Source organism: Drosophila bipectinata, unplaced genomic scaffold, assembly GCF_030179905.1.
Source record: "Drosophila bipectinata strain 14024-0381.07 unplaced genomic scaffold, DbipHiC1v2 scaffold_272, whole genome shotgun sequence".
NCBI lineage: Eukaryota > Metazoa > Arthropoda > Insecta > Diptera > Drosophilidae > Drosophila > Drosophila bipectinata.
The window spans coordinates 15395-42363 of NW_027222923.1; the positions used below are offsets into that span (position 1 = coordinate 15395).

Here is a 26969-nt window from a genome sequence, read left to right on the forward strand (position 1 = left end):
AGGAATAGTGGATTTTTAAAGGAATGAAAGTTCATTTATTCACAAAACTCTATGTCAAAAAGCCATCAGGCTTTTGGACAAGGGACAAGGAGTTCGACAAATGCTGCCAATCCAGAAAGACATCCAACAAGTTTCGACGACTGTGCTTCTTGTTTAATTAAATGTAAAAAGTCTGACAATTCAAATAAGTCGCGTCTGGTATATTCTTCCCCCTGTGGATCATACTAACAATCCTGTACGGTCATTTTCGTTGTCGTAATGTTCATTACGTTGTTAGTGCATACCACAACCCTACAATCGATACCTGCTTGATGTCTATCGATCTCGAGACCCCGGTCCCTTTGGAAAGCGGGACATCTCTAAGTTTCTTCCTTACGACTTCTAAGCTTACGACTGAACACACATTTTTTGTTACATTTACCCATTACACATTACACATTTTGTTATACTGCCTACATTGTTTGGTATCTAAACTCAATTCAAATTAAATTCAGTGACATATCCAACCCTGTGTTTTTATAAAAAAGCAACAGCAAAGTCCCCATAGCAGACTTCTGCTAATCATTGACTCCCGTATTCCATCGGCGCAGTCACAACATTTTTGGTGGGCCATGAGGGGAACCTGTTGTTAAATGTGCCAATGAATGGAATTTGAATTGATTTGGAACTAACAATTGGGCTCAAATTAATCTGAAACAAACGGCTATTAACCTATGCCACGTGGAACCACGCTGCGAGACGAATAACGGACAAAGGAAGGAGAGATTGCTGCGAGACGAATAACGGACCAAAGGAACGACGAATTGAAACTGGAAACTGCTACACAGACTGACTGGAAGCCGGTGAGTGTTTGTATGTGAGGGCTGTGATTTCAAGCGTGCTGTTGTAAATTCAATAAAACTATGGGTATCGACGATGAAAAGACAGGCACACAAGCCAATCCTTCCCCATCCGACCAGTTTGCTGGTTTGCACGCGAGACAGAAGGATTTATGGAACAGGTTGACGCAACTCGAGCGTAACTTCAAGAAGGATAGCCAATCCCGAAAATCCAAACATTATTTTCTTCAGCGACTTAGCACGTTAAAGGATTTATCCACCCTGTTTGATGCGAATAACCAACAATTGGTCGATCAGCTGTGTCCCAGTCAACATGTATATTTCTCAGACAACCTATACGAGCGGTTTGTTGAAGAGCACCAGCACATCTTCTGCAACATCTCGGAAGAATACGACAACAAGTTCTCAGTGATAGCCCAAGGTTCCCCACCAATCGAGTCCGTCACTCCAATTTTATCATCCAACATTCCGCTTCCGAAGCTTCCAGTTCCACGCTTTTCGGGAAGCTTTACGGATTGGCCCTCGTTTTACGATGGTTTCCTACAACTCATCCATGACAACAACACTCTCTCTAACATCCAGAAGTTTCACTTTCTCAAGCAGGCCTTGCCCGAAGGACGGGACCAGGATGTCAGTCACATGGCATTAACGTATTCTGGGTATACGGTAGCCTGGGATCTCCTCGTCAAGCGCTACAACAATCCACGTCTCCACTTTATGCACACCATGGCGGCACTGTATGGTCTTGAGTCGGTTCCCAAGGAAGCTGCAGAAGGTATCAGACGCGTGCTAACCCTGGCTAATGTTTGCATTAGTGATCTTCGACGTTTAGAAATAAACATTGATTCCTGCGATCACTGGCTAGTGCATCATCTGTTAACCAAACTACCAAGCAGCACTACGCAAGCGTGGGAGCACGCATTGGGGAGCTCCACCGTGATTCCAACCTTTTCGATGTTGGAGGCTTTCCTGCTGGAACGCTTAGTTAGCATCGACCTAATCGAAAATCGAAATCAACCACTTGGAACTCGTTCAGCACCAGGACAATCTTCCCATCCACGTGCGCCTAACCGATCCAACTTCAATTCCACTAACCGACACAGTTTTCATGTGACTACGGAAATGGGAGCACCCCAGTGCACTCTCTGCCAAAGAAACCATGTTCTCCGGAGATGCCCCAGTTTTCTCGCGAAGGATTGCTTTGCTCGTAAGACGATCGTCGATCGCATAAAAGCATGCCTCAATTGTCTCAGCACAAGCCACGCGCTAAGTCACTGCGGCAGCACTCGCAATTGCTTACAGTGCGGCCAACGCCACCATACGCTACTGCATTTTCCGAACATAGCAACCCAGCCTACCAATTCTGCCCTATCGCGACAGCCAACGAACGGTGTCCATAGCGCGCAGGGCACCCAACAGAGCGTAGCATCCCGCTCATCTGTTTTGTCTCAACAGCACAGCCTAGCCCCCGGCTTAACTGCTTCGAACGCGACGCAACTCCTCAGCGCAGTTGCCACCTATCGATCCATCCACCACGATTCTCGCCACGGCCCTAATCCGAATTGTCAACGACCAAACGGGACAATCTGTTTTAGCCAGAGCGTTGATTGACCATGGCTCGGAAGGAACACTTATCACCGAAAGCTTAGTACAGACGCTGGGTCTCTCACGCACCCCTATATCTGCGGAAATAACAGGGATCGGCGACTCCTCTCACAATCGTTGTCGACATAGTACCAATTTTGTCCTAAGCTCGATTTCAGGTTCCCAGTTCACATCGTTTGTATCCACTGCATTTATTCTCCGTACACTTACAGGGCACCTTCCAAAATCGGATGTCGACCCTCGCTCATTCCAACACCTTAAAGGATTGCAACTCGCCGATCCCAATTTTGCCCGCTCCGGTCGTATTGACGTGCTTGTGGGCGTTAATCTTATTCCACAATTGATGCTCCCAGAAATTCGACGAGGAACTCATGAGGAACCAATCGCACAAAACACTCTTCTTGGTTGGATTGTTTTTGGACCGGTGAGGAAATCCATGACACACTCCATCACTGTCCGTTGTAACACCACGACGCTTGATCATCTGGTGCAAAGGTTCTTCGAACTCGATAGCGTGCCGTCTGAACGCCAACTCACCACAGAGGAACGATGGTGTGAAGAACACTTTCGTCAAACCCATGTTCGACAGCCCAACGGGAAATAAATGGTTCGCTTACCACTGAAAACCTTGTTCGACCCGTCACAAGTTCTAGGCCGATCAAAACATATAGCCTTAAATCGTTTCTACACACTAGAGCGAAAATTGCAGCAGCGCGATAAGCTTCATCAACAATATCTCCAAGCAATCGAGGAATATTTTGACTTACAGCAAATACAAGAAGTCACTACAAGCGAAGACAGTCACTCTCATATCAACACAAATGGGAAGCTCGGCGTCTTCTGCAGCACGATTCCACACCATGCAGTCCTGAAGGAGGACAGCCTGACGACTAAACTCAGGGTAGTCTACGACGCCTCTTGTAAGAGCTCCAACGGGAAATCACTGAATGACATTTTATGTACTGGCCCAGCTCTACAGAACGATTTGGGAGGAGTGATACTAAATTGGCGTTGTTATCGCTATGTTTTCGTGGCGGACATCCAAAGGATGTACCGATGTATCGAAATGCATCCAGAGGACTCTCAATTCCAGCGCATTTGGTGGCGTGACAAAACCGGAAAGTTAAAAGAGTTCCGTCTCACCACAGTTACCTTCGGAACAGCATCAGCGCCATACACAGCGATTCGGGTGATCCACCAAATAGCTCAGGACGAACGAGAAAATTATCCGCTAGCAGAAAAGGTACTGAAAAGGGAGATTTATGTTGATGACGTACAAAGCGGCCATGAGACCACGGACGGTGCCATTCGAGTGCGAAACGAGGTCATAGCAGCCCTCCGCTCGGCTGGTATGCATCTTCGAAAATGGGCAGCGAACCACCCGGCGTTGCTTAGTGATATTCCTAAAGTAGACCTCTGCAACCACTCAATCTTCGAAATGGACAATAAAGACAGCATTAAAACGCTTGGACTGTACTGGCAGCCAAACCCGGACGTCTACGGATTCAAAATCCATTTCTCGATCAATCCCACACTTTCGAAAAAGGGCTCTTTTATCAACAGTGGCGCGGCTCTTCGATCTATTAGGATTTTTAGCACCCTTGATAGTCATGTCAAAAATTCTCCTCAAGGACGTATGGAACTTCCGTATGCAGCAAACTGATGGCACTTACCGTGCACTCGATTGGGACGACATGCTACCAGAGTCTTTGGCAGCGCGTTGGCAGCGATATCTCGAACATCTTCCAGAAGTTCAACACATTCGCATACCACGCTGGTTCGGTTGCGATTTCAGCAATGTGATATCTCTTCAATTGCACATGTTCTCCGATGGGTCGTCCCTCGCGTATGCAGCGTGTGCCTACCTTCGAGTACTCGACACTGCTGGAATGATACATACACACTTAGTCGCAGCTCGCACTAGGGTTACACCAACAAAGCCTCTCACCATACCGCGAGTGGAGCTTTCTGGAGCAGTTCTAGCTACCAAACTCGCCACATGGATCCAGCAGCAACTTCACGTGCTTCAGATGCGGGTCACAGTGTACTACTGGTCAGACGCCATGATCGTGCTTCACTGGATATATGGAGATCCATGCAGGTGGAAGACTTTTGTAGCCAATCGAATTGGCAGCATCCAAGAGGTCAGCTATGCTTCCCAGTGGGGTCATGTGTCTACGCAGGACAACCCTGCGGATTGTGCAACGCGCGGTTTAACCCCACTCCAGCTCGCGCAGGATAAGCTCTGGTGGAGCGGCCCAGACTGGTTGCAGGAACCCGAAGATCATTGGCCCAAGGTAACTCTTACTTCTCCAGATCCGAGCACAATCTGCGAGGAACAGGCAGCAAAAGTTATCCACGCTCACACCTGTGCATCCACTGATTCCTTTGTTGAGTCATTTTCGTCATACAGTCGACTTGTATTTTCCACAGCATTCATTAATCGCTTTATCCATAATACTCGCTGCAAAAGGGAGGCTCGGCTTTCCGGACCAATTAGCGTAAAGGAGTTTTCCAAGGCAATGTATACTCTGGTTCGCGTTGTCCAACAGGAAGCATTCTCTCACGAACTGTCCAAGTTGCGAGCAAACAAATCGCTCTCAAAATCTAACAAGCTTAGCCAACTGTCGCCATTCATAGATGCCCAAGGGATCCTCAGAGTGCGGGGCAGACTTCGAAACGCTTTGCAGCTCACCACTCAACAACGCACGCCCATCATCCTACCGAAGTCACATCATTTTACGGACCTCGTAATAAAAAACGCCCATCTGAACACCATGCATGGGGGTGTGCAACTGACCCGTGCGATCATCCATCAGCAGTTTTGGATCATTAATACCAAACAAGCGGTAAAAAGAGTTCTCCGACAGTGTGTGGCTTGCTTTCAGCATCGCCCTAAACCCTCTCGACAATTAATGGGTGATCTTCCATACCATCGTGTTAATCCGCCGAAAAGAGCGTTCGAAGCTACAGGTGTGGATTACACAGGATCTATCGATGTCAAGGCCTCGAGGTTCAGAGGACACACTACATACAAGGCCTATATTGCTGTATTCATTTGCCTCGCCAGTAAAGCTATCCATTTGGAGCTGGTGACAGGACTCACAGCACAACATTTTCTCTGGGCTCTCCAACGGTTCATTGGACGCCGCGGTTTTGTGCGGCACATGTACAGTGACTGCGGCACAAATTTTATAGCAGCAGATAAATCCCTACAGTTGTGGTCTAACGAGTTCCGGCAGGAAATCAACCAGACAGTCGTCCCAGAACTCACAAAGCGCTATATTCAGTGGCACTTTAACTCCCCACACAGCCCAAACTTCGGAGGACTTTGGGAGGCTCTCGGCCATTATGCCCGTTAACCGCGGATATTAACGATCTGCAAGTATTGACTCCAGCTCATTTTCTCATCGGAGACTCCATGCAATCGCTTCCTACCCCCAGTGACAAGGACAAGTCGCTCAACACACAGTTCATGGAGGGACAACGGATCCTACGCCAGTTCTGGAAAAGGTGGAGCTCAGATTGGTTGTCTCACCTTCAGGCACGCCCTAAGTGGAGACAAGAGGAAGAAAACCTGCAGGTCAATGACCTAGTTATTATCAAGGACGACAGGACAGGTCCAACCGATTGGAAACTAGGTCGTGTTACAGAATTACACCCTGGAGCCGATGGGATGGTACGAGTTGCAACAATCTATACAGGTTCGGGTACATATAAGCGATCAGTATCCAAGATCTGCAGATTACCCATCCCGAATTACACGGAAGCTAAAGTCGAGGAAGCTAATCTTGAACAATAGTGATACACGCATTTGATCTCACATCCATACCACAGCAAACATTTCACCTGTTTCTTTCAGTTACCATTAGAAGGATGTCTTAATGCTGGACCCAGCATTGCGGGGCGGCATGTACGGTCATTTTCGTTGTCGTAATGTTCATTACGTTGTTAGTGCATACCACAACCCTACAATCGATACCTGCTTGATGTCTATCGATCTCGAGACACCGGTCCCTTTGGAAAGCGGGACATCTCTAAGTTTCTTCCTTACGACTTCTAAGCTTACGACTGAACACACATTTTTTGTTACATTTACCCATTACACATTACACATTTTGTTATTCTGCCTACATTGTTTGGTATCTAAACTCAATTCAAATTAAATTCAGTGACATATCCAACCCTGTGTTTTTATAAAAAGGCAACAGCAAAGTCCCCATAGCAGACTTCTGCTAATCATTGACTCCCGTATTCCATCGGCGCAGTCACAACAATCCCGTACCCCGTTAAATTTATATCAACATTAGACATCAAAGATCCAGTCACTAATAATCCAAGTTACTACAAACACATAAAAAAGAAAAAATCAATAATTTTAATTTAACTTAGATTTTGTTATTCTTTTAATAAATTTTTTATATTATCGGAGAGAAATGGTAATTTTTTTTAAAAAATTCCGATGGCAATATATTCAGAAGATCGTATTTGATGTATAGCATATATGTGGTGTCTAATCGGACATATGTACACAGATTATTAAAGCTCTTATTGAGTTTATTGATTTTTTATAAAATCGGGGAAATGGGTTTGGCTTGGCTGAATAAAAACACTGACGTATGCACTTGACTTGACTTGCACATTTGCGGTGGCAGAAAGCCTTGACAACTCAGTTGAAGCTGGAGCCAAAGCCAAAGCCAAATCCGAAGAAAAATAGTTATTGTTAGAGCAACGAAGGCCATGCCACGAGAGAGGCAGTAAGTAGCTTTATTATAGGATTTTAAGTTATTAGACCGGTGGCACGGGGTGAAAAAGGAGTGGAAAAGATTGCAAGTAGATGAGGACCAACGATGCAACGATGAGCATTCACATGTGCGGCTTCATGTATCAGGACTTGGTTCAAGTGATGGCAGGATGGCCTACAGCCAAATTTGTCAACAAGACTTGAAAAGAAATTCAATTCATCATTCTGAGTCTTTTGTGGCTAAAGCTTGAATATTAGCATTGTATGAGATCAGATCTAAACCGAGGAATCCACTTCAAACTAAATCATTTTTGTACAAAAATTCAATTATTTATAAAATTAAAAAAAAATTGTACAAAGAGAGTAATTATAGATCTGTAGACAAGTGTGATTGGCTTAATCAATTGGCTTTTTGTAAGTTGCTTTACTTACAACAGGAAAAGATTAGAAAAACTTAACCCTAAGAAACTAAACTTTAAACCTAAGAAATAAAATCAAATCCAGTGAGAATACATAAGCTTGAATAAAAGGTTGTCTCTTTCTGAAACAGAGAGAATTTTTTATATGATTAAGATGTTTTTTGAAATAAGTTGACAATCATAAAAATAGTATGATTACATACATTGGAATTCATGCCGCAAGTCTACTGATAAGACTGTTATAACAAGCTCTCAACAAGGAAAATTTTACTTCCATCAGAATGTGAGGAGGATCATACGTATTTTGGAAGAGTGTCGAGAACTTTGCATTATCGAGAGTGTTCCCCTTCCCACTAAGTATATCAGCAAGACTCGATCGAAATAAGAAAGACGAGATGTCAAGCTGTGCTTGACTGAATCTCATATAAAAGGAAGATTTTCCGCTATTTTTTTCATACCCTTACTCTTTTTTTCGAGATGAAATATTTGGTAACTATTTTTTTTTTTTTGAAAACATACGATACGATATTGCTTGTTTGCTTTCTTGAAATATTGAAATAGTTGGTAACTATTTTTTTTTTTGAAAACATACGATACGATATTGCTTTATTGCTTTCTTTGCCCTCACTATGGCTCGTCCCCAATTTGGCTTTGGTGGATATGGAGGATTCGGGGGACAGCAGCAGCAAGAAGAGCAATACGGTGGAGGCTTTTCCGGCTTTGGAGGAGAGTTTGGACAGCAACAACAGCAACAAGACGGCTTGGGAGGCTTTGGAGGTCAAGAGCAACAACAGCAACAAGCCGGTTTCGGAGGCTTTGGAGGGGGCTTCGGTCAGGAGCAACAGCAACAGGGCTTTGGTGGATACTTTTGATAATTTCCATGTCATTAATTTGTACCATATAGTCATGTGGGAGTATAGTATCTTGATTAACAAATAAAAAATTTTAAATGAAAACATATCAATCTTTTAAAAGCCTGTTGGCCGTTAAAATTCCGCTTAATTTTTGATAGAATTAATGCGTATTTCTGCTCTGAGCCAGTTAATAATTTAGTGCGATACATTAGGCGACAATAAGGCGACATTTTGGGTGTCAGCATTTGACACTAAAACTAATTTAATGGAAAATATCCGAGGAGAAGACTTGAAATTTTCCCTTATCGCGACACGCAACTGTCGCAAATCCGCCGCGGGCTGACAACAACTAAGTATAGAATCGCACCCGGCTCACGTGTGTAGCGTGTAACGGTCTTCTGCGCTTTCTCGAAAGGATTTGTATTTGCGAGGGCACGCTATAGAGTCCGGCTCTAACTCGTCGGCTTTGGGGATGGAGGTCTTGCTTTATACAAATCCTAACACTGCCACATTGAATATTAAATAAAGTCCAGAATTGAGCGTGCTGGCGACAAGATAGATAGCTACATAGATACTAAACCGGGAGAACGGAAGAATTAATTCGAAGCGGAAAAGATAGATTTAGAAAGAGAGAGGAGAGAAGTAGAAAGTAGTAGTTTGCGATGCCACAGATCCTTTGGCCACAGTCCGATAAAGCAATGCTTTAGTGACCCCTTAGAACACCCTACAACCGTGGAGTCATTAGCTCAGTTCAAACAAACAGGAGATATTTCAATTCATTATAAGATTTAATTCAGCATAAAACTAACAAAAAATTTGGCTAAGACTATTGAAGTGTTTTGCATTATTCCTAAATGTTTGCTTGCATAAAAAATAAAATATCCTAATTATACGTGAGGGAAAATTATATGTAAAATTTATAAAAGTAAAAGTTAATATGTAAATGTTCGAAGAAATAGGCGTATATATATAATATAATAAAAAATATCAATATGAAGGTGATAATAAATGTTAAATGAGGGTATTAAAAATATGATAAAAATTTAAAATTCCTAAGGATAGAGTATCCGTTAGTCACCAATTTAATTAAATTAAATTAAATCATTTAAATGAAAATCGTGCTTTTGTGTGGATGAATGATGGATGAATAAATTACATTTTTTTTTTTTTTAAATTCAAAATTCAGTGCGACTCGAGAAATTTTTCTCAGTGTACGTGTAAAAGGTAAACAAATCACTCACTGTAAGTCCATCGGCGAAAGATCGATCTCTGCTTTGGGGTCGCTGTAAATGAGTTAGTGGGTTTTTGCACTCCATGGAATTTAAAAACAAACTGTTTTCCGCACGAGAATAAAACAAACGATTTAAAATAAACTGATGATCATTTTGTTTCGCGAAAGTTTACAAAAAAAAAATAATAATCTTTATATTCTTCGATTTCGTTTCTCTTCACTTCACTAAAACCCTGTGTTACGATAGATAGCAAAACTGCTCCCGCGGCATCCGGCAACGCCGAAGTTGCAGAACCGATAGTTTAAGCGGGTGTTGAATCTCTGTTAACTCAGCCGGTAACCATGTGCCTAAGCTTTCTTTTCTATTTGACACTCGAGGGAAGCGGACGAAAAGTGAGGACATATTAATATTTAAGTTTTGATTATGAATTGTATAACTTTTAATTTGCTAGGAATTTAAAGTGCTGCTATCGCAGAGTGGTTACCAACTGTACCACTGTTAGCCCTTGCTGCCCCGTTATAAATGAAGAAAAACAATAAACAATTATCAACAATTATCTACACGGGCGTCTTTACTCGGGCGGCGCTAAACAACTTCGAATTCCCGCAACATTTCTTTAAATTCTTTTCTGGTGTATTCTTGGAGAATACTTGGGTCAGAGAGCGAAATCAACATGGAGATGCCTACTGGATCCGGTGGAGAGGCAAGATTGGTGGCGACATGCTTCCTCTGTGAAGTGGAGGACGAGCACGTGACAGTTGGCTGCATTGGCGCCGGCTGCGTGAGCATGTGCCATCCTAAGTGTGCTGCTCTAGAGGATGGCGGCGTAGGATGGATCTGTGCAGAGTGTGACGTAGACGTCCATGCACAGAACTCGACGTTGATCAGGACAGAAAAGCTGACCAGCCTGACGGCTGGGGACAACTACCAAAGTTACTCAGGTGGCGACCAGATGAGGATCGGAACTAATGACGTCGACGAGGCCTCGAAGGAAGCGCAAGACCTGCAGACGGAGCTAAGGTTGTTGGAGGAAGAAGATCAGTTGCTGCAGTTGCGACAACAACTTCTACATAGGCGAAAGGCGCTCATGGGCAAGCTCCCAAGGGAGAGGCTATCGGAGACTGGCCACGCAGAAAAGATGCCTGGAGCATCTAGTACACGGTACCAGAATGCTGGTACGGACACAATTGGTGAAGTTGCCGTTGTGGAAGGAAACGGCAGTACGCAGAGAGCCCACGCTGGGCCCCCATGGCTCTTTTCTACCAGTGGGGAGGACAACTCAGCTGCTAGGGTCACTAAACCTGTGGGCAGACCATCGTACGAACAATTGACAGCGAGGAAGACTAGCGTGGCTGAGTTGGTGAAGTTTTCCGGAAGGCCGGAGGCCTGGCCCTTATTCATCGCAACGTATGAACAGACGACGGAGCTATGCGGATTCACGGATGCCGAGAACCTAATGCGGCTTCGGCATGCGTTGGAAGGACCAGCCAAGAACGCAGTACAAAGTCTAATGCTGCATGCGGACTGTGTTCCGCAGATAATCGCCACGCTAAGAATGCGATTTGGGCGACCCGAAATTATCATTGACTTGTTAGTGACAAGGATTAGACAATTTCCTCAAGTGAGGGAGAATAAGCTTGAAATGCTGGTTGACTTCTCGGTGGAGGTGCAAAATGTTTGTGCTACGATGAAAGCCTCCAAGTTGGACCAGTACTTAAACAACCCAGCGCTCACGCAGGAGCTAGTGAGCAAGTTGCCATCGATGGTGCAGACGTTTTGGGGAATGCACAAAGCCTCTCTAACAGTGTGTACGTTGGCAGAGTTTAGTACGTGGCTATCGCAGATGGCAGAAGGAGCGAGCCATGTGATAGTCCCAAGCTCGTCGTCAAGAACGGAGAGAAGGGGCACGGTACATACACACAATGTGCGCCAAGGCTGTCGGCTGTGCACCCGCAATTGCAGAACCCTGCAGGAGTGTCCAGCATTCCTGGAAATGACGACCCGCGATCGCTGGAATGCTACTCGACGGTGTGGCTTGTGCTGGAGATGTTTCCAGAGTCACAAGGTGGAAAGATGCGGCGTCCCCAATCCTTGCGGAATAGATGGATGCCTAGAACGCCATCATCCCCTGTTGCATCGCGGCAGCACGGCTCCCGTCCAAGCCAGGTGCCATGCACACCGACAAGAAGGTGTGGAAATGCTGTTCAGGGTATTGCCAGTGACGTTGTATGGAAATGGTAGGCAAGTCAACACGTATGCCTTCATCGACGACGGGTCATCTCTAACCTTGATCGACGCCCCATTGCTAGAAGACCTTGGAGTGAAGGGACAACCGCAGCCTCTATGTATGCAGTGGACTGCCGGCATGCACCGGTATGAGGACAGCTCGGTCAGACTCGACTTAAGGATCTCCGGCATTGGCCAAACGAAGCAATATGATCTTCGCGACGTTCACTCGGTCCAGTCTCTTGATCTCCCGTCACAGTCGTTGGATATAACCCACCTGAAAGCACAACACACACACCTTCGACATCTACCACTGTCCGGATACGACTCAGCACAGCCCAGGCTCTTGATAGGTCTCAATAATTGCAAACTAGGGCGCGTGCTTCGCACCAAGGAAGGCACAACAGAAGAACCGATCGCTGAGAAGACCCGCCTAGGGTGGACGATTAAAGGAAGAAGCTCCAACAGTGTGGGTGATGACATAACCCCAAACTACCACGTGTTTCACATATGTGCATGTGAAGCTGACGAGAACAAGGAGATCTTGCGCCTGCTTGAGCAGTGCATGTGGTCGGACGGCGACCCTAGACCAGAGATGAATAGCAAGAGCGTATCCAATGATGACCAGTTGGCTATACAGCAGCTGGAGAAGAACACGAGGCGTATAAATGGCCGATTTGAAACAGGTCTGCTTTGGAGGTATAAAGATGACAAGCTGCCGGATAGTTTACCTACAGCCCTAAAGCGTGCACGATGCCTGTACCAGAAACTAACTCGCGAGCCGGAGCTTGCAAAGGGAATTCGCCGACAGCTAGATGAGTACGTGATGAAAGGATATGCACGGCCCATTACGTCGGAAGAAGCTGAGGAAAAGCCATATTGGTATCTACCTATCTTTCCCGTGCTAAACGTGAACAAGCCAGGAAAGCTTCGCATAGTCTGGGATGCGGCTGCAAAGACGGAAGGGATCTCGCTGAACACAATGCTGCTGAAGGGACCTGACCAACTAGCGCAGTTGGTACCAATACTTCACAGGTTTAGAGAGAAACGTATTGCTATCGGCGGCGATATCGCCGAGATGTTTCATCAGGTCAGGATACACACAGAAGATCAGAGATACCAACGCTTTGTATTTATAGACCCAAACACACAACGGAGAGAGAACTACGCCATGCAGGTAATGACGTTTGGGGCTAGTTGCTCCCCCAGCTGTGCCCAGTACGTGAAGAACAGAAATGCAGAGTCGTTCAAGAAGGAATACCCACGCGCTGTGAAGTGCATACTGGAGAATCACTATGTAGACGACATGCTGGACAGCGTCGACACGGAGGAAGAAGCTATAAGCCTCGCGCGTCAGGTCCACTACATTCATCTTCAGGGCGGATTCCTCATTCGAAACTGGGTATCGAATTCCAGAGAAGTATTAAGCGCACTCGGCGAAGGAGCACCCACGCTAGTGAGACTGGACGAAACAACGGATGGACAGACCGAGAAGGTGCTGGGAATGTGGTGGGACACGAAAGAAGATCTCATCCGCTACCGTGTATCCCCACGATATCGCCATAAAGAACTTCTCCAAGGAAGGCAACGACCCACCAAACGAGAGTTTCTCAGTGTGTTGATGTCTATATATGATCCTTTAGGGCTCATATCCTTCTACGTGATGTATGCGAAAATAATATTTCAGGAAATATGGCGAAGTGGATGTACCTGGGATGACCCCATACCTGAGGCAGAATGGATTAAATGGAAGCGATGGCTTCGGTATATCCCGGACGTTGAGAAAATGACCATCCCAAGATGCCACATGAAGGAGTCGCTGATGGATTCAGAAGTGGAGATGCACACCTTCGTGGACGCAAGCGAGAATAGATTTGCCGCCGTGAGTTATACCATATACGATTTCAAAATGAGGCAGGTATCCACTGCAGTCTACTGGGCAGCAAAACCAAGGTAGCCCCTCTAAGACCGACATCCATACCAAGGCTTGAACTCATGGGAGCAGTGCTTGGAGCGAGGTTGGCTCAAACTCTGGAGCTTTCACTTGGCGCGAAGCTGAGCACACGGACTTTCTGGACCGACTCGAGGACCGTTCTGAGTTGGCTGCGATCGGACCAGAGGAAGTACAAACAATTTGTAGCATTCCGTGTGATCGAGATTCTAGACGGTACTAGCGTCAAGGACTGGCGCTGGGTACCTTTCTCCGAGAACGTGGCGGACGACGCCACTAAGTGGAACAAAGGACCTGATTTCAACCGAGAAAGTCGATGGTTAAACGGGCCGAGATTTCTTTGGCAAGAGAGGCAATTTTGGCCGCTGACAGAGGCGGAAGAAGGAGTCGAGTCAGGAATGGAACTGAAGGCGCAATTCATCGGCGTATGTGACGGATTCACAGACGTAAGCCGCGCGACCCTCATAGACTCTGAGCGGTTCTCAATCTGGACCCGTCTGCTATGGAGTACCGCAAGAACGGTATGGTGTATGAGGCGATGGAAGGCCAAGGCTCTACAACGATCGGTCGAAAATCAGCCATCACAAGAAGATACCAGGGTCGCGGAGAGTCTTCTGTGGTCGTACGCTCAGGCGGAGTACTACCAGACGGAGATACGGTTAATCTTACAAGGAAAACCATTGAAGAAGAATAACCTACTATACAAGCTGGGACCGTATATGGATTCCGATGGAGTATTAAAGCTGGATGAACGTGCCAAGATGATCAAGGGAAGCGACCGCGTCGTACTCCCCTGCGGCAGCCACATTACGCAGCTCATCATAAAGGAATTTTACCGAAGATTTCTGCACGCTAACCACGAGACGGTGGTCAACGAACTACGACAAAGATTTTGGATAACAAAGCTGAGATCCACCCTTGCTCGGATACGACGCTCCTGCCAGCAATGCAAGAACCGGCAGGCGGCCACCAAACCACCGCGCATGGCGGAACTTCCCTATCCAAGAGTAGCAGCCTTTCATAGACCTTTCAGCTACACGGGTGTGGATTACTTTGGGCCTCTGATGGTTCGGGTCAGACGCAGTTCGGAGAAAAGATACGGCGTGCTCTTCACCTGCCTCTCTACAAGGGCAATACATCTAGAGGTAGCGTATTCATTAACAACTGACTCTTGTATTCTAGCGGTGCGCAGTTTTATGGCCCGACGAGGGTGCCCAGTGGAACTCTGGAGCGACAACGGCACCAATTTTCAAGGAGCCTGCACGGAGTTGCGTAGGGCGTTCGAAGATGTGGACAAGGATCTACTCTCTCGCGAGTTCACTGGACCCCAGATGACATGGAAGTTCATTCCACCCGCATCTCCCCACATGGGTGGGGCATGGGAGCGCTTGGTGCGTTCCGTGAAGACGGCGTTGGAATCAATCCTCCTTGACAAACGACCATCGGATGAGTTGCTGAGAGCCGCTCTAATGGAGGCGGAGGCGATCGTCAACTCGCGACCCCTAACATACATCCCATTGGAAGATGAGAACGAAGAATCACTGACCCCGAATCATTTCCTGCTTGGAAGCTCAACTGGAAGAGGACCGACGATGGAGCCCCTACCCGAAGGAGTGCAGCTCAAGAAGAGCTGGATGGAATCACAACAACTGGCGGACTCGTTCTGGAGGCGATGGCTTCAAGAATACCTGCCAGTGATCACTAGGCGGACCAAGTGGTGCGAAAAGGCTAAGCCTCTTGTAGAAGGGGATATCGTGTATGTGTGCGATCCCGGACAGCCGCGTAGCCAGTGGCCGAAAGGAAGAATCCTCAAGGTGAACCTTAGCTCGGACGGTCAAGTGAGGAGCGCCGCGGTGAGGACCCAATCTGGCGTTTATACAAGACCCGCGACGAAGCTAGCAGTTCTATCTATCGAGAGTAGTTTGGTAGATCCCTGGCGGAATATACAAGTGGGGAGTGTTACGATAGATAGCAAAACTGCTCCCGCGGCATCCGGCAACGCCGAAGTTGCAGAACCGATAGTTTAAGCGGGTGTTGAATCTCTGTTAACTCAGCCGGTAACCATGTGCCTAAGCTTTCTTGTCTATTTGACACTCGAGGGAAGCGGACGAAAAGTGAGGACATATTAATATTTAAGTTTTGATTATGAATTGTATAACTTTTAATTTGCTAGGAATTTAAAGTGCTGCTATCGCAGAGTGGTTACCAACTGTACCACTGTTAGCCCTTGCTGCCCCGTTATAAATGAAGAAAAACAATAAACAATTATCAACAATTATCTACACGGGCGTCTTTACTCGGGCGGCGCTAAACAACTTCGAATTCCCGCAACAGCCTGTAATTAATTTAAATTTAAACTAAAAATTAAAACTATTGAATAATAAAAATAAATAAAATTGAACATGTTAATAACGCTCGTGATTTGGGGGATGAAATGGTGATGAGAAAAAAAAATGATCGCCATGAGGTTGGGGCTGGTCTGCTAGACTAGCGGTTTTTTTGATAATTCCCCTTTGCTCATTATTCCATAGCGGATGGGGGTCAACGCCCTTTCGCCCAACGGGTCTTGGGCAGCGTTGGGTCTTCGAAAATTCTCTTATACCATCCCTAACCCCAGTTTTCCGGCCACCTAGGAGTTAGTTTTCCGGCACCAATGTTTTATGAGGGTGAAAATGATGATGATGATGACGATGATGTTGCTGATGATGATGGGGATCACGGACTAACCGGTTGGGCGTAGCCGCTTCTGATCTGGGAGCCTCCACCAGGAGAGCTCCCAGGGTGCTTTGATGTGGACCGCAAAGAATCTTTAAGAACGGCCACAATAAGTACCCTGGAGGTATAAAAAAATATTTTTTTATATTCACCTGACAAATTATAATACGACTGCGACGAGGTCGCGCTTTTATAAAGCCGCGACGATCCAAAAAAAAAACCCACGAACATAGGCTTAGGCTGCCCTTATCACTGGCGCAAATCTAGGCGAGCGTATGCATTTAAATAAAAATAATACCCGGCACATCCGAATGATCTGCGACTTACGTGGTATTTGGGATAAAATAAAATCACTTTGCACTTGCGGGATCTTGCGCTGATGAAAATTTAAACTCGCGGAGAGTGATATTAGCTTGCGTCTGCACTTCGTGAGGGTTTCGACAGAAAACACTGAGAATGGATCAACCTACATTCTATTGAGGTTACCGGAAATACAAAACAGCTGATATTGGAGCTTTCCTAAGCCTCCCTGCTGCAGCTGATTCTGCGTCTTAGCCGTTGGGCAACTCCCGAAGTAAAAGCTTCCCTTTAACTATCGATTACCACAAAAAAAATATAAGGACTATATAAATGATTTTAGTTCTTTACTTATTTTCTTGGGAAATGACTCTTCAGTCGCTGCTACAAAGCCCCCCCCGAAACATTCAGGCTAGGGTATTCTATTCCTGGTACCCTAGACTGATTCCGACTGAAGAGGCGCTATTGTTTTATGTCCTTCGCGTGATAAGTACCTATCAATTTCCCTTGCAAATCCTCTAATTCGTAATACACGCTTCCTAGTTTCTTTCGAACCCTGCACTTAACAAAGGACGGTCCAAATTTAGCGTTGTAGCCAGACTGGAAACAGCTCTGCCTAAAATTTCTCTTATACACTTCTTGCCCTTCCTTAAAAGTCACATTTCGAGACCGCAAATTGTAACTCTTCTCGTTTTCGTCGTGCTTTCTCTGCATTAGCCGACACGCATTTTCTCGTGCAACTTCCAAAGAATCCTGACGGTCTAACTTCAGCGCTCGATCGTCTAATAAGTTTAACTTTCTCAACAAAGAATACGTAGTCCCCAATCCCTCTGATCAGGCCGTATATTATGCTCTTATTGCCGATATCACCGATCGATTTACGCGTTCGGAAGCGTTGGCTTGGGGAGAATGTACCGCGGTAAAGGTGTGAGTTACGCGATACTGTTCCATTAATTTGCCAAACGCATGGGAACGGAACTGAGAGCCATTGTCGGACACTACGGTTTCTGGCACTCCATACGTTAAGAACAATTCTTCTTCCAAATATTTAACCACAGTACTTGTGTCAATTTTCCTAACAGGTTTCAGAAAAACGTATTTGGAAAAATGGACCAAGACAATAAAAATAATCACATGGCCGCTTCTCGATCTAGGATAAGGCCCGAGAAAATCCATAAATAACCGTTGGAAAAATCGATAGCTTACTGGAGCTTTCCCTAAGGGCGGTCGTAAAACGCAATTTGATGGCTTCGTGGTCCTGCATACCTCGCAAGCATTCACATAAGCCTTTACATCAGGCACTAGCCCAGGCCAAAAATGGTAACGCCTAACTCTTTCGATGGTCTTATGGATGCCCCCATGAGACGACAAGGGACTATCGTGTGCTTTCGCTAGTATTTCGGGAACTAACTCCTTTGGAACCCAAAGTTTCCACGCGAATTCGTCGTGCATGCGATCTCCTGTTAGGTGTTCGGCCTTACGATAAACGAAACCTTCCTCAGTCTTAAGGTCAGGAAAATTAGTTTCGTTCGCCTTCACTTTATTCACTAAATCGGTGTATTCCCCCGATTTAAAATGCTCTGAGCTCAAATCCAAAAGTAGTCCGTCTCGCAAGTCCACCGCGGCTATCACTTCTTCATTAACCCGAGACAACACGTCGGGAACCAGATTGAGGGATCCTTTGCGATGTTCGATCTTGAATTTGTACCTTTGCAATGATAACGCCCATCGAGCCAAGCGTGTACTTAAATCCTGATTGGACATCAGCCATTTTAATGAGGCATGATCTGTGATAATTTTAAAGTTCTGTCCTTCGACATATGCCCTAAAATTCTTTAGTGCCACTATTGCAGCCAAACATTCTTGTTCCGTTACTGTATAATTCCGTTGCGCCTTATTCAACTTCTTTGAAATGAAGCAAATAGGTCGCTCGTCCCCTTCCTCAGATACTTGTACTAACACTGCTCCTACCCCTGTCTTACTGGCGTCACAGTGTATCTCGAACGGTTTTCCGAAATCGGGGCTACACAAAACGGGCGCTTCGGATAATGATCGTTTTAAATTCTCGAAAGCTTTCAGCGCTTCGTCGGTCAAACTGAACTTACGTTTGGTTGTCATTAAGTCAGTTAACGGAGCGGCAAGAGTCGCAAAATTTGGCACAAATTTGCGATACCACCCACATAGTCCCATAAAGCTCCTTAAATTTCGCAAACTCTTCGGAACAGGAAAATTGGTGATTGCTGCCACCTTTTCGGGGTCTGTACGTATACCACCGTCTCCAATGATATGCCCCAAATATCGTACCCTGTGCGTGCAAAAATGACTTTTTCCGATGTTAATAGTTAACCCGGCCCGCCTAATTTGCAAAGCTATTTCCCTCAGGACTTCAAGATGCCTGTCAAAGCTTGAAGAAACTATCAACAAATCGTCGAGATAGACGAACACTTCGTTCCTGAGGTGTGCTGGTACTACCTTATCCATAAGTCGAGACATTGTGCTTGTAGCATTACAAAGCCCGAATGGCATTACTTTAAATTGATAGAGAGGTCTTCCCGGTACCGTGAACGCTGTTTTGTCCCGAGAAGCGACATCTAAAGGCCTTTTAATCGAGGCTCGATATATATTCCGCGTTCGGCAATCGACTTAAAATACCACTAATCTGAGGAAGAGGATATGCATCCTTTTCTGTAAAACTGTTGACTTTTCTGCAGTCAAGACAAATTCGAACTTTTCCTGGTTTTGTAACCATTACGATAGGGGATGACCAAGAGCTCTCCGACTCTTCTATAACACCTAACTCTAACATTCTATCTATTTCAGAGTACATGGCCTTTTCCACCGCGGGTGAAACTGGAAAGTGTCTTTGCTTGATGGGTTTCGCCTTACCCACCTCGATGGTATGAGTTATTAAATTCGTCCTACCCAGTCCTTCTTGCACGAACGACGGAAAACAATTGATGACGTTCATCAACTTGGCCTTATCCACTTCAGACAGAATATGCTGATCAACGTTTAGTTTTGGGTTTACTTCTGTTGATCCTACTTCAGATATAATTAACTTCCGGGGTAATAAATCGTAGAGTTTCCAAAAATCAATCCCTAAATATAAGTCTTGTTTTAAAGAGGGTACTATATATATTTTCATAAACTTTTTAACTTCACCGTATTCTACTTCAACTTTACAATATCCTATTATCTGCTGCGCTCTTCCATCAGCTGTTGAGGCACGACATGCTAATACTTTATATTTAATACTAGTTTTTAATTCCTCCGCTAAATTACCACCAACACAACTAATTGAAGCTCCTGAATCTAATAATCCATAGACAGTACGATTCAGAAACTTGACTGGTACAAAAGGTCGCGGATCGCTTGACCCTGCTGGCAAGGAATTAATGTACTGAAGGCCCTGTTTAACCTTCTTTACCCGCCACCAAAACTGATTTACCCGCCTTGAGCTTCGGGATCGCTGCATTTTAAAGTTTGGCTTGTAATAAAATCCTGAAATATTCTCCTCCTGCAACCTCGGTATTTTGCTGTGAAGCAAAGGACCTGAATCAGTGCACTGTTTGTCGATGGAAGGAGTTGAGGTTGCCAGCACTACCTCTTCTATTTCTCGGTCATTGTGGCCTGACTTCGTACGGAGCTTTCGGTCTGAACTGCGACTTCGACGTGCCGGCTTGGAAGTTTTTTGAACACTTACCACAGTTTGGTTTGTAAGTGTTCGGTGCTCCACAACCGTAACAAAAGACTCTTCTATCCGATACACAATCCTGATATCTAGACCTTCCTTGCGGCAATTCCAGCACAAAAGGGAGAAAGCATCTATGCCTGCTTCATCATCGGATTGCTCTGTCTCCGGACCATCGTGACCTTCACTAAACTCAGAGATATCGCGTTTAAAAGGCGTGCTTCGAGAGTATCCTTGAGATCTCTTTACCTCAGCCATAAAAGCTTCGCGTTTGCGACAAATTCCCCTTAACTCGCTGTTAAGGTTAACGAAGGTTATTCTTGATAACTCTCACTAGCTTCTGCTGTGTCCAAGGGTGATCCAACTGATCGACCAGACTCGACACGGTGTCGTAAAATGAATCAAACGATTCGTTGGGTTTTTGTTTGGTATTTCTTATAATCTCTTCAGTGTCGCCGTCATCCCTAACCTGACGAAACGGAAGCCGCAAAGCTGAACAGAAGCTGTCCCATTGGACTTCGCCATGGGCTTTATGATATCGCCAATAAAATTCATTGGCTTTACCCTCAAAAAGAACGCTTGCATTTCTACAAAGTACCGTATAGTTATTTCCTAATGTCTCCCTAGTCAGTGCTTCCACTCTATATATGAAGTTGTCCACAGACACTCCTTTTCCGGAATACTTAATTTTCCACCCGTTGAGGATGTGCACTACCTTATCAGGGCGGTTCAACAAGTCTGACGTGTTGCTGCCCTGAGAATTTTGGGAACGCGGACTTAATGTGCTCTCTCTCACAGGTACCCTGGTATTTTCTGGGTCTATCCTGCCTTGCATACTTTCTTCTGATGGAGGTAACGACGGGTGACTCATTCCCGAGCTGTGATTCTGAGTAGCTAATGTCCTAGTCAAAACGTCAGCTACTGAGTTTTGGATCAACTCGGCCATCTTTCCTGACAGTGACTCCAGCAATCTCCGCTCCATAGCTAGTAGCGTTATGGCATTCGCCGAAATTATGCTTTCATTGCTGCAACTGGGATTAGACCCTGAAGTGGTAGCTATGTCGTCTGTCGTTTGTCTCCCGACGTTATCGGGGATGGGCTGATTCCTGGATTGACTTCGAGTTCGTCTTTCCGGATCATCCGTTACCTTAAGTCCTTTGGGTCTGCAAACCGCCTTGCAAACCGGACATTGTAAACTCTTTTTCCAGTGAGCTTCTATGCACTTCCGGTGAAACTCATGCTGGCACGCCGTTATGTAGACCTCGGCAGCGTTTACCTCGGCGTTACAAATCGGACAACTGGAATTGGAGCTGTTTGTAGCTCCTTTATCTGGAGACCGGTCTATCCCCATCTTCCCAAAAATCGTAACTTTCCCACAACTAAAATATCAACAACAGAAATAAAAAAAGGAATTATCAAAATCTCGCTGCTAAGCTTGTTGCTAGCAAACCAAATATTTCACTCAAAGATACGTTGCCTTCAGCAACTAAACCAACAAAAGGGAAAAAAAATCGAATCAAAAGAGTGTTTGAACTGATGCTTGATGTCGCACGTGTTGTAGGGTATTTGATTTTTTCCGACTTCTCAGGAAAATAAAAGTAGATAGTTAGAATAGAATGACTTTACTCGGTTTCTTTCAAGGACTAGAGAGATTACTTCTCTCAGCTTCCAGTTTGGTCTTGGCCATCGACCTGTTTCCGACAGATTCATGTGTATTCCATAAGACCATAACGGACGCCTCAAGTAATCCAAAAGGATTCTACGCTACTGAACTTCCGGATGGGGCATTACTCTGGAGTAGTACCACCATATTCCGTACGATGAAATTCATTTCGCTTTTAGAATGATAGAGGTTGGTAGATTGGTGACACTGTGTCTTAGCCCGGGCCAGAACTCGACCTAAGTTCGCGTTTTCTGTTTTCCTCAGGTTCCAACACTTTGTGGACTTTGTCTGCCAAATTTAGGAAAATTTCTCGTTTGCTTCTTAAATCTTGGTCAGTAATAAACACTAATAATCATTTAACTGCTTTCCAAAAAAAAATTTAATACCCAAAGAGAAATTTTAAGAAGAAAAATAAGAAGGTTGAAAAATCGAATTAATTTATCCTGGAGTCTTAATGAAAAAAAAAAGGAACAGTTCCACTAAGGCCTCACATGTTGGGCGCCACTTTTCATTATTTAAACATTAATTAATTATAACTGTAGTAGTTTGCGATGCCACAGATGTAAATAGGCTCGCGTACTGCCCACCCTACCTTTGGCCACAGTCCGATAAAGCAATGCTTTAGTGACCCCTTAGAACACCCTACAACCGTGGAGTCATCAGCTCAGTTCAAACAAACAGGAGATATTTCAATTTATTATAAGATTTAATTCAGCATAAAACTAACAAAAAATTTGGCTAAGACTATTGAAGTGTTTTGCATTATTCCTAAATGTTTGCTTGCATAAAAAATAAAATATCCTAATTATACGTGAGGAATAATTATATGTAAAATTTATAAAAGTAAAAGTTAATATGTTCGAAGAAATAGGCGTATATATATAATATGATAAAAAATATCAATATGAAGGTGATAATAAATGTTAAATGAGGGTATCAAAAAATATGATAAAAATTTAAAATTCCTAAGGATAGAGTATCCGTTAGTCACCAATTTAATTAAATTAAATTAAATCATTTAAATGAAAATCGTGCTTTTGTGTGGATGAATGATGGAAGAATAAATTACATTTTTTTTTTTTTTAATTCAAAATTCAGTGCGACTCGAGAAATTTTTCTCAGTGTACGTGTAAAAGGTAAACAAATCACTCACTGTAAGTCCATCGGCGAAAGATCGATCTCTGCTTTGGGGTCGCTGTAAATGAGTTAGTGGGTTTTTGCACTCCATGGAATTTAAAAACAAACTGTTTTCCGCACGAGAATAAAAAAAACGATTTAAAATAAACTGATGATCATTTTGTTTCGCGAAAGTTTACAAAAAAAAAAATAATAATCTTTATATTCTTCGATTTCGTTTCTCTTCACTTCACTAAAAGCCTGTAATTAATTTAAATTTAATTAATTTAAATTAAACATGTTAATAACGCTCGTGATTTGGGGGATGAAATGGTGATGAGAAAAAAAAATGATCGCCATGAGGTTGGGGCTGGTCTGCTAGACTAGCGGTTTTTTTGATAATTCCCCTATGCTCATTATTCCATAGCGGATGGGGGTCAACGCCCTTTCGCTCAACGGGTCTTGGGCAGCGTTGGGTCTTCGAAAATTCTCTTATACCATCCCTAACCCCAGTTTTCCGGCCACCTAGGAGTTAGTTTTCCGGCACCAATGTTTTATGAGGGTGAAAATGATGATGATGATGACGATGATGTTGCTGATGATGATGGGGATCACGGATTAACCGGTTGGGGCGTAGCTGCTTCTGATCTGGGAGCCTCCACCAGGAGAGCTCCCAGGGTGCTTTGATGTGGACCGCAAAGAATCTTTAAGAACGGCCACAATAAGTACCCTGGAGGTATAAAAAAATATTTTTTTTATATTCACCTGACAAATTATAATACGACTGCGACGAGGTCGCGCTTTTATAAAGCCGCGACGATCCAAAAAAAAACCCACGAACATAGGCTTAGGCTGCCCTTATCACTGGCGCAAATCTAGGCGAGCGTATGCATTTAAATAAAAATAATACCCGGCACATCCGAATGATCTGCGACTTACGTGGTATTTGGGATAAAATAAAATCACTTTGCACTTGCGGGATCTTGCGCTGATGAAAATTTAAACTCGCGGAGAGTGATATTAGCTTGCGTCTGCACTTCGTGAGGGTTTCGACAGAAAAGACTGAGAATGGATCAACCTACATTCTATTGAGGTTACCGGAAATACAAAACAGCTGATATTGGAGCTTTCCTAAGCCTCCCTGCTGCAGCTGATTCTGCGTCTTAGCCGTTGGGCAACTCCCGAAGTAAAAGCTTCCCTTTAACTATCGATTACCACAAAAAAAATATAAAGACTATATAAATGATTTTAGTTCTTTACTTATTTTCTTGGGAAATGACTCTTCAGTCGCCGCTACATGTGGTTCATATTTTAGCCGACATATCTATTTATATGCAAATGCCACACCTCCCGGAATGTCGAGGCAGCCCCACTGTCACCTGGACTACTCATTCTCGAATGCGTGCCAAAGTCAAAGCCGAAGAATTTTCCTTTGTTGTTTCGGCATTCCTGCAATAATAAATCACGGCACCTATGCCATCGCCGGAAGGGAGTCGGCGAGGAAAAACTAATAAATCCAAGGCCAATTAATTGACTTAACTGCTCCTGGCAAAGGCACATACCAAAGATGAGAGGCAAAGGCCCAGGCGAACGCAAGGGCATAAACATAGCCAAAGTTAGGCCCACGGCAAAGGCTCCAAAGGGTCGCAATTTATGGCCGCAACATCAACTCGAACCCACACATAATAAATCATAACATTTTACAGATAATAGAAAACCTCACACATGTCCAATGAATTGCCTCTCTTAGCTACCAAAAGATATCGGTTTGTTGGCCCGCTAGCTAGAAATTTTAATAAGCCGCAAAGAGTTTCCACTACGAGCAGTAGAGGGAATAAAAATGGTTTCGCATAATTTATGCCGCCTAGGAGGAAACTAAACATGCCATCGCAGACATGAGCACTCTTAAGCTTAAAAGAGCAGGACCAGGTTGGCATTTTTCTATCAAATCTGTCAATACTCAATTTTTGGTTTTTTGGGGAAAAATTTAGTTTGTAGTAGGCTGTGAGGTCGAATTCCTGCCTATATAAGGCGGAATTTGTATAGAAAGCATCAGTATAATTTTCAAACGGCTAGAAGCAAGACGCAAAATTAAAAGTATAGTCTCTGAATTATTTTTTGAAAAAAAAAAATATTTAAATTACAGTGACAAGTTTTATATATAAAAATAATAAAAATCAACGACTGGTGAGTATGAAAAATAAATTCCCCCAAAAAATATTCCTTTCTTTATAAATTAATAAATTAAATTCAGTAAAGCAGGGAAAAATATTTGCTTCTAAAAAAAAATCGGTATAAATCTAAATTTAATTTAAAATTTCAATCGTAGTACGGATCGCGGTAGTTTACATATCTCGTAGTTTACATATCATAGTTTACACAGTTTAAAAGCCAATGAACGGTTCCCCCAAAAAATAATCCTTTCTTTGGGATTTGATCGGTCAAAATTTATATACAGTACACTTTGAAACGTTGAGAAAGCAGTTCCTAAATTAATAGTGAAAAAAAATTGTTTATCGAGTGAAATTTTATTAATAAATAGTAAAAAAGTCTTGGTTCCGGTGCCAGGCATTCATCCCAGCTTTCAACTGGGAATAATTTTTGCATCTAAAAAAAATAGGTATAAATCTAAATTTAATTTAAATTTTCAATCGTAGTTCGGATCGGTACAAATTTAAATTTTATTTAAATTTTCAATCGTTGTTCGTATCGGTATAAATCAAAATTTTATTTAAATTTTCAATCGTAGTTCAGATCGGAATAAATCTTTTTTTTTTTTTTTTTTTTTTAACGTTGCTTTTATTTCTTGAATCTTCTCTTTGCGAGACTAACAAGAGGTGTATCAAATCTTATATTTTTAACTTAACTAACAGTCATATTGACTGATACGGAGTTAGACGGCCCTAAAAATCGATATCTGGGTTGGGAGGTCGTTGCGTCTAAGGCGGGATACGCTAGAAACCCGAGTCAATCCCCGAGCGAGAAAATTTGGGTGCGAAGACAGTTTTTCTTTGTATGACTCTTTTTGCTTCTGGATTTCGTCTTTCACTGCGAGGATGCCCAGATCCCGGTGGATGTTTTCGTTGCGAACATACCAAGGTGCCCCTGTGATAGTTCTCAGGATTTTTGATTGTGCGCGCTGTATGATGTCTATGTTGCTGCTGCTCGCGTTCCCCCACAGCTGGGAGCCATACGTCCAGATTGGCTTTAGGACTGAATTGTACAGTAGTAACTTGTAGTCTAGGCACAGTGGCGATCGTGAGTTTATGATCCAGTGGAGGCTGCTGGCTTTCAGTTTTAGATGCATCTTTTGGCATTCGATGTGCTTACGCCAGGTAAGTCGTCTATCAAGGTGAACGCCAAGGTACGTTACGTCGTTAGCTTGAGGGATCTGCATACCGTTTAGTAAAAGCGGAGGGCATGTTTGTCTATTAAGAGTAAACGTTATATGTTTACACTTTTGTTCGTTTATTTTAATGCGCCAGTCGGACAGCCACCTTTCCACTATTGTGAGATGATTAGCCAGTTGGGTTGTTGCCTGCGTTGGGCATCTGGAGCGACTAAGGATAGCGGTATCATCGGCGAACGTTGACGTTGTTAGTTGTGCGCTCGTAGGA

General features: G+C 44.1%; 5 protein-coding genes across 5 annotated transcripts; all 5 read left to right on the forward strand.

Moving 5' to 3' along the window:
* The first annotated feature begins 902 nt into the window (after nt 1-902).
* LOC138927472 (uncharacterized) lies at nt 903-1953 on the forward strand. The gene is made up of 2 exons (XM_070282753.1): nt 903-1823; nt 1876-1953. Exons 1-2 carry the CDS (start codon nt 903-905, stop codon nt 1951-1953), a joined length of 999 nt encoding a protein of 332 aa, XP_070138854.1.
* Nucleotides 1954-3048: 1095 nt separating this feature from the next.
* On the forward strand, nt 3049-4107 carry LOC122322114 (uncharacterized). The gene has a single exon (XM_043213513.2). The coding sequence runs from the start codon at nt 3049-3051 to the stop codon at nt 4105-4107; it is 1059 nt and encodes a 352-aa protein (XP_043069448.2).
* Nucleotides 4108-4138: 31 nt separating this feature from the next.
* On the forward strand, nt 4139-5622 carry LOC122322115 (uncharacterized). The gene is made up of 2 exons (XM_070282747.1): nt 4139-5457; nt 5520-5622. The coding sequence occupies exons 1-2, from the start codon at nt 4139-4141 to the stop codon at nt 5620-5622; spliced, it is 1422 nt and encodes a 473-aa protein (XP_070138848.1).
* Nucleotides 5623-10366: 4744 nt separating this feature from the next.
* LOC138927469 (uncharacterized) lies at nt 10367-13876 on the forward strand. The gene has a single exon (XM_070282748.1). It carries the CDS (start codon nt 10367-10369, stop codon nt 13874-13876), a length of 3510 nt encoding a protein of 1169 aa, XP_070138849.1.
* Nucleotides 13877-13914: 38 nt separating this feature from the next.
* Nucleotides 13915-15897, forward strand: LOC138927470 (uncharacterized). Its single transcript, XM_070282749.1, has one exon. It carries the CDS (start codon nt 13915-13917, stop codon nt 15895-15897), a length of 1983 nt encoding a protein of 660 aa, XP_070138850.1.
* The last annotated feature ends 11072 nt before the right edge of the window (nt 15898-26969 follow it).

Coding starts and splice junctions, on each gene's coding strand:
- LOC138927472 (XM_070282753.1), top strand. CDS start 903: ATGGGTATCGACGATGAAAAGACAGGCACACAAGCCAATCCTTCCCCA. Junction 1,824..1,875: donor CTTTCCTGCTGGAACGCTTA/GTTAGCATCGAC, acceptor GAACTCGTTCAG/CACCAGGACAATCTTCCCAT.
- LOC138927469 (XM_070282748.1), top strand. CDS start 10,367: ATGGAGATGCCTACTGGATCCGGTGGAGAGGCAAGATTGGTGGCGACA.
- LOC138927470 (XM_070282749.1), top strand. CDS start 13,915: ATGGGAGCAGTGCTTGGAGCGAGGTTGGCTCAAACTCTGGAGCTTTCA.
- LOC122322114 (XM_043213513.2), top strand. CDS start 3,049: ATGGTTCGCTTACCACTGAAAACCTTGTTCGACCCGTCACAAGTTCTA.
- LOC122322115 (XM_070282747.1), top strand. CDS start 4,139: ATGCTACCAGAGTCTTTGGCAGCGCGTTGGCAGCGATATCTCGAACAT. Junction 5,458..5,519: donor ATCGATGTCAAGGCCTCGAG/GTTCAGAGGACA, acceptor TCGCCAGTAAAG/CTATCCATTTGGAGCTGGTG.